This window comes from Schistocerca serialis, chromosome 7 (genome assembly GCF_023864345.2).
Source record: "Schistocerca serialis cubense isolate TAMUIC-IGC-003099 chromosome 7, iqSchSeri2.2, whole genome shotgun sequence".
Taxonomy (NCBI): domain Eukaryota; kingdom Metazoa; phylum Arthropoda; class Insecta; order Orthoptera; family Acrididae; genus Schistocerca; species Schistocerca serialis.
In genome coordinates, this window is record NC_064644.1 from 356,885,009 (window position 1) to 356,907,044 (window position 22,036).

The window sequence follows — 22,036 nt, forward strand, 5'->3', positions numbered from 1 at the left end:
CTGTTTAGTTCATAGTGTTGCGAAGAGCATTCTGCTACTTACTGTACAGGGGCTTACAGAGTATATATTTTCGTGTAGCCTTCTTAAGTCAAAAGTTTGTGATTCACTTTGGTCGAAACTTCCACACTGAAAAGATCTTATGTGCATTATGGTGCAGAAGCGTGTAATTCTGATCAGGTTTACTCTTTTTTATGTCAGTATTGTGACCACGTATTAAGTCGCGGATATAGTAGATCGCAGTAGGTATTTATTGGGAAGAGACGAATCTGAAGTGGGCTGAATAAAATTAATAAACTGCGTCCTTATGGGTGGAAAACTGATTCTGGAATTGCTGTAAACCTACATTTCAATCAACTGTTACACTGATTTGCTTTGCGTAGAATCCCAGGGGAATAGCAGGGAAGTGATGTATTAACTGTTAGCTGTTTACGTTTACCAGTCCATTGATATACCCTCGGAATATTTCCGAATACGGTTGTATTGGTACAGGGCACTTACAGGGTGACAATTATTGACTATGTGAAAAAAACGTAAATTATTTACAAACTAAGGCATGCACACACTTTATTCAACATGTAAACGTCACTACTGATTTTCGGATTTAGGTTATGACATGTTCGACATGCCTGTCATGATTGGCGATGATGTGGCGCAGACGAATAGCGAAGTTCTGCATGGCCCGCTGGAGTGTCGGAACAGCTGTGCTGTCGATCACTTCCTGAATGGCTGTTTTCACCTCAGAAATGAACCAAACCATACAGCGCTCACCAATTGCCATCATGCCCCGCGGCCAACCATGCAGTTGGAACACCATAATACAAACCGTTATTGCTGTACACCTTGTCTTTAATATAGCCCCGCAAAAAGGAGTCGCATGTGTTCAGATCCGGAGAGTATAACGGCCAATCGAGGCCCACGCCATTGGCCTCTGGGTCCCCCAGAGCCAGTATGCGGTCCCCAAAGTGCTCCTCCAGGACATCAAAACACAATCCTACTTCGAACGGGTCGAGATCCGTCTTGCATGAACCACATCTTGTCGAAATATGGGTCACTTTGGACAATGGGGATTAAATCATCTTCCACAACCTTCACGTACCTTTCGGAAGTCACCGTGAGACGTCTCTATCGCGAAATGCGGATTCTCAGTCCTCCAAATACCCCAGTTTTGATTCTTCACGAACAAAACCAAATGAAGGTGGGATTCGTCCCTAACCCAAACCATACAGCGGATACTAATTGCCATCGTGCCCCGCGGCCAACCATGCAGTTTGTACGCCCTAATATAAACCGTTCAGATGTTACGACGATTTTATTTCATGTAGTTCAATAACTGTCACCCTGTATCATTGGAGCTGGAGTAGTGACAATCGCACGCATCGTGGCTAACGAGTATTATGATGACCGTTTTGTGAGTGTAGCGGTACTCAACACTGAATCGGGCTCATTCATAAAAATTTCCTTCGTAACAAACGGTGAAAAACGTCACATGGTGAATATCTCTCTCAGCAAATCGCTAGGAGCGTATGTATTGCATGGAATTGCAGATGAGCTTGAGACTTCGCGCGACACCACGGCATCGCGGAGAACTATGGAACGTTTCGTTTTCCTCGTTATATGCGGGAAAATCCAGGTTTAATGCCAACCGAAGCGGCCTGGGTTCGATTCCTAGCAGGATTGGGGATATTCTCCAATCAGCGACCGGGTGTGGTATTGTGCTCATCATCGGCGACACACAAGTCGCCTCAGTGGCTTCACCTGAAGAAACTTGCACCGGATGGCGGGCCCCCGCGTGACAGAGAGGGGGAGTGAGATGGAACTCAACTTTGTTCCTTGAATTCATTATTAATTTGTGCAATTTCCCTTTCTATATGGTCGCTATAAGTTATTGTACTCTTAATATAACTGATTTTAGGACTTTCTTTAAATTTGCCTAATTAAGTTGTTACACTCGCTGTTGAAATTTGTTCTGTACTTGAATCAAACAGTCTGATGTCATCAACGTATTTCTTTTGAAATTACAATGAAATGAACACCCTCATGTGCTTACAGGCATTGACATACGTCGACGGGGACAGACAAAAATGTGTGCCCCGACCGGGACTCGAACCCGGGATCTTCTGCTTACATGGCAGACGCTCTATCCATCTGAGCCACCGAGGACACAGAAGATAGCGCCACTGCAGGGATTTATCTCTGGCACGCCTCCTGCGAAACCCACATTCTCAACGTATTGTCCCGCACTACATTCGTAGTGCCCCCGCCTATTATACTCATTACTCGCAGCGCGTTGCCGATTTCCGTAAGTGTTCGGGCACTGTTTGTGCATTAGCACAGAGGAAGAAGATGGTCAAGTGGCCTGTGAGCCTTAACTATATATATACTAACATGGTAGCTGTTCTTTCGGACATTGTAATTTCATTGTAATTTCATTATAATTATCTGTTCCTTCGGACATGTCCGAAAGAACAGATACCATCTTAGTATATATGCATTTATTTTGTTTACATCTCTTATTCTCAACTCATAACCGCAAGCCGGGGTGTTGTAGGACTTCATCTTTTCAACCATATATCCCAACGGGCTGTAACTGGGGGCAGAAGGAATCCCAAATAAGAATGTTTGGAAGCTAAAGTTCTGTTCCAGCATTTACTTCATGATCAAAGGAAACATCCCGAAAATCGTAGTCGAAATGGGAGATTAGAAATATTTTCATTAAGTTCTGAGACAGTGTAAGTGTATTTATTTGTTAGATGATTCGTCAAGAATCAGCAACAGTCTGTCATTCAGTTCCAGCGTATAGTTGGGTGCGAGAGTTAGTCTAAAGTGCATCGTTTGTGACCTATAACGAGGAACAGCACTTGTGCTATAACCATCGCTAATGGTAGTATGCATTGTAATTTAGGTACCATTTTATGACTATGGCACTTCTCTGCTTAAATACTCGAAAATGGCTATTTCTGTGGAAGTTAGTCGTGTAACCAAGATGACTCCTCAATAAACATTACAGCGTTCATCCAGAAATATGAGTCTGCGTTTTAGATGCCTGCTGAGGTGCTTTCTTCAGCGTTCATTACAAAAATATTGCAGAAATAGAAATTTATGGTGCGTGATACAACGAAGTTCAGACACGAGGCCGTAGTCATCAGATCATAACATTTTACACTCCAAATGTTTACTCATTTACAGACCAGAGTGGTATTTGTGGCAGGCATTCTCTCCAGCATACATTATTTATAGCGTGAGGGATGATTCCTCCTTTAGAGCATTGTTGCTATTTGTAAAGAAATTAGGTACATTAATTTACGTCGTTGTAATGAACTGAAATAAAATCTATTAGGGCTTCCATTAATAAAATTATTGGCTTAAGGAAAATAGTTCTACACGTAAGTGAAGTGAGTACGTTACAAAGTTTTCCTTATTCTCACGAAATGTTCAAAGCCGTGAACTGGCGGTAATTCCTTCTGATGAAAATTAATATCTAATAAACCTAGGATAGTGTACATAAGGTCAACTGCACCAGTGGTACAATTCCCTTCAGCAGACGTCATAATAAGGAAAAGTTCGTAACTGAAATATGTGCCACCAACGGGTTATATATTACCAAGCTTTAGAGGAAGTTAACAGACACACTCTGCGATGATTGCATGTTAATGGAACGCTAAATTGGACTGCTTAGATTAATAGGATAATGCCGCTCGTTTCAGTTTGCAATCGCCTATCCTTCACTACAATCCCTTACGCCCTGTTCAAATGCCATATAAAGAATGTAAACGACATTAAAATCTAGACGCTCCATAGACTACGCGGATTTATTGTCACGGGGTGAGTATTGAATAGTTTTAGCTATTTACAGTACGTTGCTTGATACTTATTTAGTTGTGACCTAATGCAAGTAAAAAAGAACTTACTTTTTGTTTTTCCTGAGACGCCAGTAAAATTTGGTTCTAGTTACCTCCATCTGTTTGTGTTTCACTTGGTGAACAATATATGAGAGCCTACTTAGATGTCTTTTGGGTTTCATTGTAAGATTATTGATTTTCTGTATCTTAAGTAATGTAATAAATTTACTTTAGCAAAAATTTCTCCTGTTTTTCCTTGAACAGGTGGCTCCCTGGGGATTCCGTAAGCTTCTCAACTGGATTGCTAATGAATACCCAGGATATCCCATATTTGTTACGGAGAATGGATATTCAGACAATGGCGAGTGGAACGATGTGAACCGTACCAACTATATTACCGTAAGTTATTGCTCGATTCAAAATATTTTCTTCCGTTCTGTAACTTATCCTCACAGACCGTTTTTATTATAATACTTTCATCGTCATATAGGGATGGTATCTTCGACTACTAATCCACAGGTCCTGTGTGTCGGGTTCGAACACAGCTACTGCTTACATTATAAATAAAAATCTTCAACCATGGTAGAGTAAAAGCAGCCATCGTCGTTCTGTGAACGGCATTGTCAAAGAGGGCGGAGGATCAGAAGGCGATTCTGGGGGTCGTGGATTATAAAACTGCCTACAAAAACGAAATAGTCAGAATCAGTTTCATAAGGAGGCACTCAGTTAAGGATACATCAGTTGTAACCACCGGAAATCATGTCTATAATTTAAAAAGTAACGCGATGGCCTCTCCAGTGGCAATCGAGTCCATTGTAAAGCCCCGTTCACTATTCTTATCTCCCACAGGGAATTTCAAAGGAAGAAGTGCCTACTAAAAGAATAAAAATCAAAATAGGGTGTGGTTCAACGAGAGTGGGAGCGAAATTTACAAAGTCTAAATGTAGTAAGGATATACTAACATAGATTTCATATCTATTTGCAGACAGTAAAGTGAAATGGTAAGAATGGAAAGACATACCATCACAGGTTAATAAACCAGTTCAAAAATTTTACTATGGGAGGAGGATTCGGTATACAGTAAATAACAAGTTGAACGAGGAGTGTACAAATTTCATCAAATGGTTCAAATGGCTCTGAGCACTATGGGACTTGACTTCTGAGGCCATCAGTCCCCTAGAACTTAGAACTAATTAAACCTAACTAACCTAAGGATATCACACACATCCATGCCCGAGGCAGGATTCGAACCTGCGACCGTAGCGGTCGCGCGGTTCCAGACTGTAGCGCCTAGCTCGGACACCACGGCCGGCCACAAATTTCATCGAGGATTTTCCTGATCAGTATCGAATCCACACCAAAACCAACAACAGTAGTACAGATATACATGCATAGTCACAAACAGAAGACTGCTACATATAGAGTGTGTATGAAGGAACTGATACCGTATCTCATCACTTAAATGGATACGAAAATCTAATAATCGGAGGCTTGAACACTGTAATAGGTGAAGTAGCAGATAACAGCGCTGTGGAATAATACGGTGTCGGCAACAACTGTGGGAAATGAGAAAGACTCAGTGAGGTTCGGTGTAAATTTCTGCTAGTAGTAGTTAACACATTTCTCAGAATCGCTGGGGGAGGGGGGATACTTGTAAAAATGCTGGAGATATGACGAGATATCTGCACATTACACCAGAATAATATACTGGCTGAAAGGCGTAACCGCGACGTCACATAAACTAGGAAGAAGCATAGGAGGATCTTTAGGAAGAATCACCCACCAAGAATGTTGCAAACTGAAGCTGGGAGTAACAGTAATGATGTACTCGAAATTCGCTGAGGCTATAGATAACGTATGATGCCCTCTTCTTTGAACTGCTTTCCCAATATATTTAATTTTTCGTTTTGTTCTGTACTTAAAGAAAGTATGAGTACTTTTGAAAATGTGAGAACACGCGCAACCGACACTAACATATCACATATTATTTAACGAAGGACACCATCTTCCAGAATTTGCTTGACAATTTCTTTCCGATGTAAGCTTAATTGTAATATCTTCTGAGGATGGCAAATTAATGTGCCGAAATTGGTCAAGAAGTTAATTTAATAAAAAATTTGTGCATCTGACAACAGAATATTTCTGTTCTTAAAACGTGGTTTCCGGCTGCTGACTGACAGCCATGAATAAAATTTCTACTGTATGGAAGTCCATCATGCACTACGGGAACAAAGATAGTCAAATAGTTTGAGATGTGCAGCTAGCATGCACACTTTCGCAATTTCAAGAGTAAACCTCATTGTGGTGCACCGGAAGGAGCATAAAGACTTTCCCTGATTACAGAAATTTATATTTATGTAACTATGCTAGATACAGCGGCACGGTTTGTTGGTTACCTAACTCACCAATTTTTTGTGGATTTACCTCTGCATGTATTCTGAATGCATCTAATTTCTTTATCTCTTGCAAATGGCTCTGAGCACTATGGGACTTAACATCTATGGTCATCAGTCCCCTAGAATTTAGAACTACTTAAACCTAACTAAACTAAGGACATCACACATCACCCAGTCATCACGAGGCAGAGAAAATTCCTGACCCCGCCGGGAATCGAACCCAGGAACCCGGGCGTGGGAAGCGAGAACGCTACCGCACGACCACGAGCTGCGGACTGTCTCTTCCAAAAATGGGTAGTATTTCAACACGACCGTGCACACCGGATGTAAATTTTTCGCCATTTCTTGGATGAAACCTTTCCAAACCGAAGGATCACTGGAGACGGTCGAACATCATGGCCACCAGTTTCAGCAGACATAACTCATCTTGACTTCTTTTGTATTTTTTCTTAAACATAAGGCGTTCGATTCACCAGTTTTTGTTGCATAAACTCTTAGGGTACGAATAAGCGATGTTCTAACGGCGGTGTCGGAAGAGGTGTAGGCAGAGACATGTAGAGAAACTGAGCACCCTATACGTTCTACGGCCAATCGTTGGATCACACGTGAAAGTGTATCCAAAAAGACAAAAAGAAACTGTATGCTTTAAGCTAGCTGTTTCAACAAACAGCATACCTGCATCCAACATACTTCCTCAGGAAATTTTTTTTTGATTTTGGAAAAACTTTGAGCACATCCTGTACAGCATTTCTCGTAGCGCCCGCCACTGGAATCAGATGAGCAAATAGATAACTCTCTCACTCCCTCTGTCCGTCTCTTTGTATCTCTCTCGCATCCCTCCTACACGAACCAGTGACAAATCGCGCTGCTCAGCTTTGGATAATCCGCATCCGTCCTATGGGCTAAGGGACCTGCCGACAGGTGGAGAACTTTAATCATACTTCCGTTGGATACTGTGAATGACTTACAGTTTGTAATACGCATCTTATACATTTAGATTGATGTGACTGTTAATATTCAAATACGTATGTGGAAAATATTACATTTCTTTATGTTAAAGGTCAACTGCCGTTCTCTACACCATCACCTTGTAGACCTTACATATACGATATAAGGGCTATCTCTCAAACAACATTTTATTTCAGTGCAAAATGGTAGTCCACACAATTCCCTATCCACAGCAAATACAGCTTAAGTCTTCTATAATGAGGTATGATTGATGTATGATGGCACTCACGTAGGCAGTCACGAGTTAATGTGTTCAGAAAACGACGGCAAGCAGGTCTGAAATTACAACAGTGTTTAATAAGCTAGTCTGAGATAAAAAAAAAATCTACTTTGTTTCTGAGTGGACAACACTGCGGATTCTTCCAATGAAACTCAGTCAACCATGTACATAACCTGCTATTAATTTTATGTTATCGTTCCACTAGAACTCGCTCCTTATGCATTTCCAGTGATTATTATACCATGCTGTAACTACATGATATTATTAAAAAGTTCTTTTAAACATTTTGTTAAAAATCTTCTAAAAAACTTCTCGAAGCCATATTAGCTGTTTATAAGTTTGCAACCATGGGCTAGGGCCCCCTCATCGAGCATGATTGGTACCTTGTCATATCACAGTATCAAGTACCTAAAAAGCCAAATTAAGAGTCTTTTTTTACGTTTTCTATATTTGGTACTTAGAAAAAACATTGACATATTCATTATAGAAAAAGTATTGAGCTTAAAACATTTCCAATTTAGCCATCATTCGACCGCTACGGCCGCAGGTTCGAATCCTGCCTCGGGCAAGGATGTGTGTGATGTCCTTAGGTTAGTTAGGTTTAAGTAGTTGTAAGTTCTAGGGGACTGATGACCTCAGAATTTAAGTCCCATAGAGCTCAGAGCCATTTGAACCATTTAGACATCATTGTTTTTGTTAAATTTCTGATCATTGCTCAAAATCTTTCTCTTCAAATCTGGGTATTTAGTATAACAAACTCCTTAAAAAATAAAAATTGAGTATGAACTGAAAATGACAGGCAAAAATTTAAACTGAGGGTATTGGTCTTTCAAGTGTTCTACACTTGAGATTGCATTGAGTAGACATGTGTGAAATATAAGAAAACACTAATTTCATACAAGGTATTATTTATTTGAAAAAATACAGTTACAACAGAGTACTCCATCATTATACAGTTAGTATTTATTTTCAATTCTTAATGAGATGAGTTCAATCTGACCTTTGAGTTCATTATTTCTGAAATAATAGGTTCCAAACTTGAAACTTTCACTCTGAAATCTGACCGCATGTCGAGCCGATTCCTGTGTTTGTTTTTCATGAAACACGTGGAAGAAACTACTTGCTGACACCGATATGTGGTAGCAAATGGAAGGATATTTTTCATCGCCTTATCTCCAAGTTTCTTGTAGTCCTTCCGTGCCGATGCCCAGAAGTCTGTAATTTTATCACCGATGAAAATGTTTATCATCGTACCACATCTGGACAGATCCACAGGTTGATCTTGCTCATATTCAGTGAGGCGTTGGATTTTGTCTATTTCTTCACAGCTGAAGGGATTCCGAATCCATCTGTCGTCAGGGTCAGGTTCAGGGAAATACTATCTAAAATTGGTGGCTAGGCTGCGTAGATGCTCGGCTAAAATGATCTTGACTGGTCTGGCAAATTCTCCTCTGATGACGCCAAGGATTGTTTTAAAATAGAAGAGTTAGTTAGTGATTTTCTATCCTTGACGCCCAGATCTGACACTTTTTGACCATAGCACTAATCTTATCCTCAACTTTGAACATGTCTACACTTTTTCCTTCCAAACTCAAGTATAACATATTCAAGTGTTCAAACACATCAGCTAAGAACGCAACTGAGCAAAGCCAAGAGAAGTTCATCAGAAAATCCGCGTACTTTGGGTCAAGAAGGAAGACACAAACCTCGTCTCTAAGTTCAAAAAATCTTGACAAGACCCTACCTCGAGAAAGCCATCTTACTTCCGTATGAATAAGAAGTTGCTCATGCTCACTCCCGGTCTCTTTACACTCTAGGAAGAAGCTAGACGCAGAAGTTGGTGTTCGCTAAAGCTGTGCTCATGCAGGAAGCGGCCAAAACGAAAAATCTGTTATCATACGAAATATATTTAATATATATTTTTATTCTTAAAGCATCTTGCGGATCCCTCTGTGTCCGCGGACCACCTATTGGGAACCACTGGGCTAGGGGAAGCGTCTTTCATTAGTAAACAAAATGGTCTCGGTCCCCGGTTCGCTACCGACCACAGCTTAAAGTTTGAATAAAAATCTTCTGCAGTGGCGGCCGAAGACTTCCGGCATAGGAAGTCATCCTGATTCATCTAACGGTGTTGTCAAGGAGGGTGGACGAGCGAATAGAGGTTCAGGCGACTCTCTTGCCCTATGGGTGGGAAACTGCCCCTAAAGGCGGAAGAATCAGTAATGATCAACGACATGCAGAAGGGAATGGAAACCACTGCGTTAAAGGCCTATAACGTGTATCCACAGGACATGTGGCCTGTAAGTGAAAAACTTTTGAGATGATCTATCTATTGGCAAAAAATTCCGGACGAGCTCCCCTTCGGGTATCCGGGAGGGGACTGCCGAGGGGGAGGCGACCATCAGGAAGACACTGGACAACCAACGAAAGGATAACGTTCTACGAGTCTGCGGGTGAAATGTCAGAAGTTTGAACGCGGTAGGGGAGTTATAAAACTGAAAATACTAACGCCCAGTCTAGATATAGTGGGGGTTCACTGAAGTCAAATTTAAAGAAGACAAGGACTTCTAGTCATGCGAGTATAGCATAATGTCAACAGATGGTATAACGGAGCAGGAAGCGTTATGAATAGAAAGGCAGGGCAGAGAAAGATTTCCTGTGGCGAGTTAAGTGCTAGAGTTGTTCTCATCAGAATCGACAACAAAGAAACACCGACAATGATAGTTGAGGTATACAATCCGACGTCGCAGGCTAAAGATGAACAGATAAAATATATGAGGTTATTGAACGTTTAATTCAGTACGTAAAGGAAGATGAAAAAGTAACAGTCATGGGGGTCGTAATGTAGTTTTAGGGGAAGAAGTATATGAAAGGGTTAGAGGAGAATATGAGTTTGCTACTAGGAATGATAGAGGAGAAAGACTAATTCAGTTCTGCAATAAATTTCAGCTGCTAACAACAAATACTATGTTCAGTAATCACAAGAGGATGATGTATACTCGGAAAAGTATAGAAGGTACTCGAAGATTTCATTACATTACATCATGGTCAAGCAGAAATTCCGAAATCAGATACTGGCTTGTGAGTAGTACCCAGGCGCGGATGTAGACTCTTACCACAATTTAGTATTGATGAAGCGTAGACTGAAGTTCAAGAGACTAGGCAGAAAGAATCAATGCGCAAAGAAGTCGAATACGGGAGAGCTAAGGAATGAAGAAGTACGCATGAATTTCTTTATGGCTATGGATACTCCACAAAGGAAAGCTCAGCGCGCAGATCCTTTGAAGAGAAATGGACATCTCTAAAAATGGCAATCACAGAAGTTGGGAAAAAATCGTAGGCACAAAGAAGGAAAATGAATAACAGGAGAAATACTTAGTTGATCAGTGAAAGAAGGAAGTACTAATACGCTCAGGGAAATTCAGGAATGCAGTGATACAAGCCACTTAAGAATAAAAGAAATTGAAAGCGCAGAGAAACTAAGGCAGAATGCGTGCATGCAAAATGTGAATAAGCCGAAAAAGAAATGATTGCCAGAAGGATTGATCCGACATGCAGAAAAGTCAAAACGGCATTCGATCATATTAAAAGCAAGGCTGATAGCTTAAAGAGCGCAATGAATTTCCACTTCTAAGAGCAGAGGAGAGAGCAGATAGGTGGAAAGAGTGCATTGAAGGTGTCTATAAGGGGACACGATAGAAGAAGAAACAGGAGTCGATATAGAAGAGGTAGGGGATCCAGTATAATAATCAGAATTTCGAACAGCTCTGGAAGACTTAAGATCAAATAAGGCAGAACGGATGTATAGCATTCATCAGAATTTCTAAAATCGCTGGGAGAAGTGGACATAAAATGAGTATTCACGTTGGTGTGTTCAATCCATTAGTCTGGCGATACATCATTTGATTTTCAGAAAAATATAATCCACACAATTCCGAAGATTACAAGAGCTAACAAATGCCAGAGCTGTTGTACAATCAGCTCAACAGTTATACACCCAGTTGCAGACTAGGATGATGTACAGAAGAATTGGAAAGAATATAGCGGATGTGTCAGAGGGCTATTAGATTGGCTTCAGGAAAGGTATGGGCACCAAAGGGCAGTTCTGACGTTACAGATGATGATGATGGAAGCAAGACTAAAGAACAATGAAGACACTTTCAAGGGGTTTGTCGAGCTGCAAAAAGCGTTCGACAAAGTCAAATGGTGCAAGATATTCGAAATTATGAGAAAAATGGGGTTAAGTTATAGGAAAATGTGAGTAATATAGTATATGTACAGGAACCAAAAGAGAGCAATAAGAGTGGAAGACCAAGAACGAAGTGCTTGAATTAAAAAGGGCTGAAGACAGTTATGTAGTTATTCACCCATTCTGTTCAATCTATCCATCGAAGAAGCAATGAGGAAATAATGGAAAAACTCAACAGTGGATTTTAAATCCAAGGTGAAAAGATGTCAATGATAATATTCGCTAATAACATTGTAGTGCTCATTGAAATTGAAGAAGAAATACAGGCTCTGTTGAATGGAATGAACGGTCTAGTGAGTACAAAATATGGACTGAAACTAAGTCGAAAGAAGAGGAAAGTAATGAGAAGCAGCAGAAATGAGAGGACCGAAGAACCTAATATCAGGATTGGTGGTCACGAAGTAGATGGATTATTCATTGTCAACAGCAATCTGTTGGTTTGAAACCAGAATGTGCGTCTGGAGCGCAACGTTGTATGGTAGTGAAACATGGACTGTCGGTAAACCGGAAGAGAAGAAAATCGAAGCATTTAAGATGTGGTGCTAAGGAAGAATGTTTAACATTAGGTGGACTGATAACGTATGCAATGAGGAGTTTGGCAGATTTGGCAGGAAAGAAATATATGGAAAACACTTACAAGAAGAGGTGACAAGATGGTAGTTCACGTGTTAAGACATCACGGAATAACTTCTGTGGTTAAAATTGGAGCAGAAGTGGGTAAAAACTGCAGAGGAAGTCAAATTAAACCTGTCACAAGACGGATGACTGAAAAAACTCTATTCGAAGATAACAAGTTAGCGGTTTCGCGCTATTGTAATCTTTCCCTCAATATGCGATTGTAATATTGCGGAACCGGTCGTATACAATCTCGGAATAAAGTATTTTGTACAATAATGAGTATTTCTGTCTAATTATTGTTATTATTGAGGGTCAATTGCCAATCCCTGCATCAAGCGTCGATCCTGTTCAGGTCTGACTGCATTTCGCTACAGTTTTATAGCTTTTCGTCTTGGCTGTATTCATCTGCAAAATACCTCGCGGGAGTACTGACGTTATCCTCTAGGTCATTTATGTACAAGGTATCAGTGCACATTTTTGTATTTGTGACTGAGGATAGTGTACCGAATAATATTACATCAGCACTTCCGTCATTTGCATATTACTAATTACAGGTTATATGTTTTTTGGTTGTTTAGTACCTCCAAGTACATCTGGCAAGTGCAAGTCATTAACGTTTATTTTCTCATGGGTAGCAGGTCGGGTGTTGAAGGGTGGATGCATGGACGCTAAAAGGTGTAGTCCACCTAGTGGTGCAATACGACTGTACAAATAGAAATATCTGAAGTATCTGTACCTATACACTATATATCGTGAATAGTAGTGGTCCTACAATACTCCCTTTGGGTAAACCTGTTTGTGTTTGAAGATAACTCTCTGTTATGAATGACATACTGTGCGCTACTATCTAGGAACTCCTCCACTGTCTGTATAATTATGATCGTAAAACTTTATGGCAATCTTTTCTTAGTTCTTCGCAACTATTTTTTCCTTTTCAACTTCATATTCATTAATTTAAAGTACGTCGTATTACATTAAGAAGGAAAAATGTCATTTAAAACGACGAAAATATGTTGAATTTTCTCACTACTGCTTTCAGAGCTATATGGCGGAGATGTTGAAGGCAATTAACGAAGATGGCATCGATATCTTCGGTTACACAGCCTGGACCCTCATGGACAATTTCGAGTGGTCATGGGGATACACGTAAGTTCTGCCTGTCTGCTTCGATACTTACACCGACATTTCCATCGATATTCTGTTAAACTGCAGTTTTATGACGTGGTTATGCAACACGCTTTCCTTCCTCTTTCTTCTTAATACACAGGGCAAAACTTTTTGAGTCTTTAATTTACTCATCTTGAGTAGTAAGGAGCAATCTGTATTAATTACCTGAAAGAAGGAGAACTTCATAGCCAAGATCACTTGTAAATAATCCTCTATTACCGGGTTCGGTAAGCATGATTACCAACTTCAGACGCCGATAAAAGTTTATTACATGTCTCCTATACCAGATGTACAAATACTATTTCTAAAATCTTTCCAGGTATGTGAGGGATGAGAGGAGGGGTGCGCTGGCAAGTCAGGTTTAAAACTATTCTGTATACTGTTGTTTTAATCCTGACTTGTCGATGCGTCGTTCATCTCGTCCCTCACATACCTGGCAATGTTTTAGAAAGAGTGTTTGTACAGCTGGTACAGGAGACACGTAATAACCTCTCATCGAGGTCTTAAGACAGCAACGATGCTTACCAAAACCAGTAATCGGGAATCTTGGCGACCTTAGCGAAGAAATTCACCTTCTCTCAGTTTCTGAGACTTCTTCACTGACTTGATTCTTGTCTACTTTCGTGGGAACGGCGAGATTTGATTATCTTTGAGAGTTATTTGTCTCTTATTTTGTTTCAGGGCCAAATTTGGACTCTACTACGTGGACTTCAATGATGATGCGCGACCGAGGACAGCTAAAGACTCGGTTCAGACCCTAGCTCAAATATACTCTAGCAATGAGCTACCAATGGAATATTTTAACTAATTCGTAACGATGTCTTTAAGCTGTTAAGTTTATTGTATGTAATAATGCTCCAAAAATAAAAATGGAATTAACTGCCACTACACTGATAACTAATAACTTCACACAAAAGGAATGTTTGCTTTTCTTTGTTGTTGTATTGCATGTGTTATTCTATGCCTGTAATAAAATGTAAAACTGTCACGTATGTCTGTTTGTCTGTTTGAACTAGCTAATCTGCAAAAAATTCGAAACAAATTTTTATGGGATTTTTGCAGGTAAATTGAGTGTAAGTGCTCTACCATCTGAGCTACCGAAGCACGACTCACGTCCGGTACTCACAGCTTTACTTCTGCCAGTATCTCGTCTCCTACCTTCCAAACTTGGTAGAGCACTTGCCCGCGAAAGGCAAAGGTCCCGAGTTCGAGTCTCGGTCGGGCACACAGTTTCAATCTGCCAGGAAGTTTCATATCTGCGCACACTCCGCTGCAGAGTGAAAATCTCATTCTGGAAATTGAGTGTAGCTTGGGCCAAATGCAGGCTTTACTTAATCAAAACTGAATGATGAAATAAAAAGATGTACTGGTTTAAAATTTTATGTAAAACTGTCGTATTTGTCTGTTTCTCTGGATACACTGATCTCCAAAATTCATGACAAATTTTCATAGAGTTTACACAGGTGTCTCGAGCGTAACTAAGAGTAATCATCCAAACCAGATCACGGAAGGAAAAGGTATCTAAAATCGTCTGTTTAGCTTACAAGTTCCGGATTTAATCATCACAGCGCAGTAAACCAGAAAACCAACAGATGGCACTTTTAGTTTTTTTAGCTTAGTGACAAATATATTTTCAGAAATTTACACCAGAGGCAGAATTAAGCGCCAAAATCTTATCTTTACGAACACAAACTAATAGTGAATTGTCTATAGCCGTAATTACAATATCCTATTTCTTTGACAAGGAAATAAGATCAAACATTCGTCAAATTTCTTTGACAAAAATCTTCGACATGGCGCTATAAGGGGGTATTACACTGCCGTCATATTTTCCGTCAGTATTCAAGATGGGGACGACATCTTGTTATTACGCGCTGCAGTTTCTAGCACCAAAATTGCACTGTGTGTGTATTTGCAACACGCGGTTTCTTAATACATGAGAGAGCTGCTTTAGTTTACAACACAGCACTCAAATATCACATTGCACATTTATCAAAATGATTCCAGACACATGTGAAGTGATTTATAAAGTACTGAAGGGGGTATATGTGAAGGTAAATAAAAGTTTTGTGCACTACATGGGCAGGAAGAACTATTTGTAAATTTTAAATTTAATTAATGGAATTAGTGTTTCAGCAAATATAAAATTAATACATGGTACGAAATAGATGAACGCGTTTTAACTTGTGGGAATCAGAGTTCAAAAATAGACAAACTAGGATGGAAAGCTAAAAAAGAATTTTTTGTTTTAGAGTGTGACCACATCCTCTATTCCGCCTCGTTAAAAAGCTGCTTGGATATTTCCTGATGTAGAAATGGTTAGCTGTAGCTGCGATTGTGGACATGAAGTCACCTGCTACATATTTCACCTGCCCATGAACACATAATTAATAGCACGCACCGTGCCCCTTGCTAACCCCCACCACAGTCGAAGCGAGTTTATTAAAAAAAACAAAAAAGAGTCGAAGGAACAAACCAAGTTTAAAGACTTGTTTGCAAACACACTACATAGACGAAAAATAGCTGCAGCGACGCTAGCGATCCAAGCGATTACATTTCACATTGCACTGAACAGAAGACGAACGACTTTTATGATGAAATCTGTGGTGTCACCGCCAGACACCACACTTGCTAGGTGGTAGCCTTTAAATCGGCCGCGGTCCGTTAGTATACGTCGGACTCGCGTATCGCCACTATCAGTGATTGCAGACCGAGCACCGCCATACGGCAGGTCTAGAGAGACTCCCTAGCTCTTGCCCCAGTTGTACAGCCGACTTTGCTAGCGATGGTTCACTGCCTACATACGCTCTCATTTGCAGAGACGACAGTTTAGCATAGCCTTCAGCTACGTCATTTGCTACGATCTAGCAAGGCGCCATATTCAGTTACTATTGATATTGATATTGTGAATCATGTACCTTCAAGAGCGACGTTCATCATTAATGGATTAAAGTTAAGTATCAAACTAATTAATTCCGCTTTCTGAATTCTAACTTCTTGTCATGTTCCAGACCTCACGTAAGTATAGTCCTTCCCTCCTCACGCCAACCTGCGTGAGCTAAATCGCGTGCTTTTCGGCCTCCACGAGTAACACGATGTTGGCTCTTCTGCCAACACAACAAAATCTACTGTGAGGCCCTAGATTTGGTCATATTTATTTGACTACAGGCGAGATCTGACAAAGTTCCCAATTACACCATCCGATTTTTTTGACATAAATATTAGACACATCAGCTTTGACAAAGAAATATGATAGTGTAACACCGGCCTAAGGTATACAGATATAATGATTTCATTTTGGTTTTAAAAACTTAACATTGCTTCGCTCCCTTCGGTGGTTTTATTTATATTGTTGCATAGGAACAAAGAACTTATTATTTTTTATTTGTGATTTGGGTACCTTGGGAAGCAACCTCCGAGTTTCCTTTGCTGTCATGGGGCGATATGCAAATGACCTATTTACCGATCTCGCAATTCAATTAGAAATACCCCCCCCCCATTCCTATTCTTGTGCGCGTAGTAACATTTGACTATGCAGTACAGGCCACTGTCAAAGAATCAGATTGAGTTAGGTCGCTTGTCTCATAGGAAGTAGTGATGGATGTAAATTATTAACATCATGTTAACCCCACCAAAATTTTTGACTAGGTTGTAGGATAGGGTTGGTGTGACAATGTAGGTAGTCTGAAATATCAGGAAAGATAATCAGATTAATTCCATTTAACGAATACATATACTATCAAATTGAATTAATGAGGTGATGCCTCTTGAGAGTGGACTAATTAATATCTTAATAAAGAGGAAGGAGTATAACACTAATCTACAACTATAAAACCTATCAATGTGGATTGGCACTTTCCTCTAACTGAACGAGAGCACAAGATTCTAGGCCACGTTCTTTCCATCAGTATCAAATCATTGAAATAATGTTAGAATGTGCTGCGATGCTCAGTCGTTCAATAGCCACCAGTTTAACTTCTATGAGTCTGATCGTGTTACTGCTGGAGCTGCGTAAATTACCTATTCTGCTAATCTACTTCACGACAGGTTCCCCAGCCGGCTGTTCTCATCGTTTTGTGATACCAACCAGGTGTGATGCCTCTGCAACTACAGCGGCGCACACATACGACACAATTCCGCGAAATTATCCGTAGTTCCGGATAAGGTACACACCTACTCCACAATTATCGTCCGGTACAGAGTACTGTGTCCATATCCAACAGACCTGAAACGCAAGTCACCTATTTCTACCAAAAGTCTAGTACGGCGTGCCGCTCCACTGCTGTGGCTGTCCAAACGCAACTGTTTTTCACCAATGAGTGCGCGGGAAACATCGCTTACGTCACGTCGATCTGACCAATCGCGGTCACCTGTGGGAGTCGCCGCCCGTTGAAAAAATTTCCAGACGCTATCTTGGCGCCAGTGTGTAACCGGACACATTCACCTCCTCTGTATCACTTTAAAAAAATATGGAATGGGGGATTCGTGGAGGTACTTTCTTTGCTGGTATTGTCGCCTGCGACGATTTCGTGAGCCCAGGGCGACACGCCGAGGGGGGGAAACAGCGTCTCCATTCGTTATTCACTTTGAACAGACATTCCGCTTGCCTTGCAGTGTTTTGCCGGAAGTGACGCCTGCCTGTCGGATGGCATAAAAGCCCTGCCGCCGGAGATTGAACTGGCGGTGCCAACAACCACCTCCTGGGGTGCTGGAGGTTGCAAAATTCACCCTGCTGGCTTCCCGCCACTAGCACCCTGAGTACAATCCCGCACGAAACTCTATCCACAAAAATTATTAGCACTTAAAGCAGTGCAGTACATTCTCATTGTTGATCCCTTAGTCATCTCCGAGCTATTCGTCTTTACTGCCCTAATTAATACTCAAAAATGCAAAGTGGCGATTGATGTGGGCGTTACACCCCCAGTGCATAGCCCATAAAGTTTGCCACCTTTCATTGATCCCTCCTTACCTCTAGAATTTAGCGTCGGTCTGTACACAGATTAGGGTAAGATAGGTGTGGTACAGGCCCAATAAATTTCTGCATGAGTAGACTACATACGTCATAATTGGTACAAATGCAATCATAAATCAAAGAGAAAAGAGTGAGTATCAACCAGCATGCACTTCATAAGTGGCCCATAGGGACCATCCGACCGCCGTGTCATCCTCATACGAAGATGCGGATAGGAGGGGCGTATGGTCAGCACAACGCACTCCCGGTCGTTATGATGGTTTTCTTTGACCGGAACAGCTACTATTCGGTCGAGTAGCTCCTCAGTTGGCATCACGACGCTGAGTGCACCCCGATAAATGGCAACAGCGCGTGGCAGCCACTCAACTGCCAGCCACGCCCGACAGCGCTCAGGCCGGCCGGTGTGGCCGTGCGGTTCTAGGCGCTTCAGTCTGGAACCGCGTGACCACTGCGGTCACAGGTTCGAATCCTGCCTCGGGCATGGATGTGTGTGATGTCCTTAGGTTAGTTAGTTTTAAGTAGTTCTAAGTTCTAGGGGACTGATGACCGCAGAAGTTAAGTCCCATAGTGCTCAGAGCCATTTGAACCAGCCCAACAGCGCTCAACTTCGGTGATCTGACGGGAAGCGGTGTATCCACTGCGACAAGACTGTTGCCTACGAATGGGCATAGTGTAACATATATGCACAAATTGAATGAAAGACAAACAAACAATGTACTAAAGTAATCATATTAATGGTCAATGATGACGCCTGTATATGTATAAAGGGTGGCCCTAGGGCTCATCTCTCCCGCCATTGAGGGCGATGTAAGGCGACACATTGTCTGGGAAGACGTATAAACATGTTGGTGGCAGTAATCATAAATAAGTTATAAAAATTAATTTATCATGAAATACTGTATTTGACATCAGATAAGTCTGGTAAGAACATAGTGGTCACACAATAAAGAGTCTAACATCATCCAAGACTGTAGTTTTGTAAGCAGTCTGCTCAGGTTTTTATGTTGGTAACGCCACGTAGCGCTCTGTATGAAAATCACTGACTGTGCTGTGTGCAGTCTGTGGCAGGTGGACGAGGCAATTCTTCATGCGGTTGACGATAACCCTGATGTCAGCGTCAGAGAAGTTGCTGCTGTACAAGGTAACGTTGACCACGTCACTGTATGGAGAGTGCTACGGGAAAACCAGTTGTTTCCGTACCATGTACAGCGTGTGCAGGCACTGTCAGCAGCTGATTGGCCTCCAAGGGTACACTTCTGCGAATGGTTCATCCAACAATGTGTCAATCCTCAATTCAGTGCAAATGTTCTCTTTACGGATGGGGTTTCATTCCAACGTGATCAAATTTTAAATTTTCACAATCAACATGTGTGGGCTGACTAGAATCCGCACCCAGTTGTGCAATCACGTCATCAATACAGATTTTCTGTGAACGTTTGGGGGCATTGTTGGTGTTGTCTTGATTGGGCCCCATGTTCTTCCACCTACGCTCAATGGAGCACGTTATCATGATTTCATACGGGATACTCTACCTGTGCTGCTAGAACATGTGCCTTTACAAGTACGAATGAAATTTCAAGGTTCCGAGTTCGAGTCTCGGTCCGGCACACAGTTTTAATCTGCCAGGAAGTTTCATATCAGCGCACACTCCGCTGTAGAGTGAAAATTTCATCCCAGAAACATTCCCTAGACTGTGGCTAAGCCATGTCTCCGCAACATCCTTTCTTCCAGGAGTGCTAGTTCTGCAAGTTTCGCAGGAGAGCTTCTGTGAAGTTTGGAAGGTAGGTGACGAGGTACTGGCGGAATTAAAGCTGTGAGGACGGGCCGTGCGTCGTGCTTGGGTAGCTCAGTTGGTAGAGCATTTGCCCGTGAAAGGCAAAGGTCCCGAGTTCCAATCTCGGTGCGCCACACAGTTTTAATCTATCAGGAAGTTTGACGCTAACACTGATTCGCAGGACATAATCGGTGTCCACCTCTCTATTGTGAGCAGTGTCGTTTACGTCAAGTTAGTCAGTGAAGATCTGTGAAACAGAATCGTGTGTGCAAATACGAACAATCGCAAATTGAAACAATCCGATAGCTGTACTGGGGCAAGCCCTATCGACCACGTGGAACTCGTCTTCTGTACGCTACGAGATTACGAACTCCCGTTCGAAGTACCAGCGGACAGCATCACCTCGGATTTCCAACGTTATGGCAAAGTAGTCAACCACATGGCCGAAAAGTAGACCAATTTTTCAACATATCCAATCGTCAACGGAGTACGACAGATTAAAATTTAGCTTTCAAAATACATGCCGTTCTTCTTTGTCATCGGCTGCAGTAGGGCGATTACTATGTTCGAAGGACAGCCGTGTACTTACCATCCAATTACTCCGGTTGTGGCCAAGAAGATCATAACGGGTCGGCATGCCTACAATAGCGGACTACTCATATCCCGACTGGTGAAACTGTGACTTCTGCTACGGTCACGACCCTCCGCCTCAACCACGCGGCTGTTACACGGACGCCGCCCCATCCGAAGACGACCGTACTCATCAGGCAGACGCTCCCGACAGGACGAACATGGTGGAGTCAGAAGTACTGGACTCATCCACTATGACGGCGCCCCATTCAGAAGACACTCAACGGCTGACTTTGCAGGGGGGTGCAGATGAGAAGATGGACACTGACACGTAGGTGGTGCCGATACATCCTCTCTTCCCGAGAACAGAACAGTTGCAGAGATCTACCCACATTCGATACTGGAACAAACGTCTACGAACAGCGTTCTCCGTGGAGACACAAGAAACGGCGGCGAGCTCTGTCAGACGACTGTCTGCTGCGAACGTCTGAAAAAGAGTGTGGACAGTTCGACGGTGGTGACGGGGATACAGAGGTCGCTATCGCGCCACACCTTGTAGATCGCATTATCGACGTCTTCAGTCCTTACAACCGCTCTGTAAGGCAGGATCGCTTGGATATATCCCCCACAAATTACCACCCCCCAGTCAGGCGGAGTTGTGCCAAAAGCCACAGCTGAGATATCCCATCCATCGCCAAGTCGATTGGGCGGACAATTGTGAAGAAGATTCATAACTCGTCGCGTCGACACCAAGCGAGTGATTTCACCCCATCAGTGTTGATCCCTTGTTACTGTCTATGATCGCAGTGAGACACCCTGACGTAACGAGCCCACACTGCTTTCGGTTGTGCTGATGGCCAACACGTGTGTTATGAACAGACTACAAACGTATCGTGTGGCGACTATTAACATCAGCACTATACGGACACGCACTAAGTTATCCTTGCTTCAGGACATATTGATCGCTGCTGGCATCGTATAGTCTTTCTCCATGAAGTATACGTCGACGACTTCCCAGGCATGTACGGCTAGAGCACATGCGTGTCCCACGCCTCTCTCGAAGGTTACTGCGTTGCTATACTTCTATAGGAAGGTACAGCGGCGGACGACATTCACTGTACCACAGGGCCCGAAGAATAGCACTCACAGTTCTGAATATGAGGCTTAATAATAAATACATACCTAATAGAACGGGCAGACGTCGAGAATGATCATGTTTCTTT

At 42.0% G+C, this 22,036-nt stretch overlaps 1 protein-coding gene and 1 non-coding gene across 2 annotated transcripts in view; one reads left to right on the top strand and one right to left on the bottom strand.

Annotated features, from left to right (window-relative positions):
* Positions 1-14,305, top strand: part of LOC126413085 (lactase/phlorizin hydrolase-like) — a 202,511-nt gene extending 188,206 nt beyond the window's left edge. Inside the window, exons 20-22 of the mRNA XM_050082981.1 lie at positions 4,104-4,238; positions 13,370-13,476; positions 14,179-14,305. Coding sequence (XP_049938938.1) covers positions 4,104-4,238; positions 13,370-13,476; positions 14,179-14,305 — 369 coding nt within the window. The remainder of the gene's footprint in view (positions 1-4,103; positions 4,239-13,369; positions 13,477-14,178) is intronic.
* Trnat-ugu (transfer RNA threonine (anticodon UGU)) lies at positions 2,087-2,160 on the bottom strand. Its single transcript has one exon. It is a non-coding gene; the product is annotated as a tRNA-Thr (tRNA).
* Positions 14,306-22,036: the final 7,731 nt, after the last annotated feature.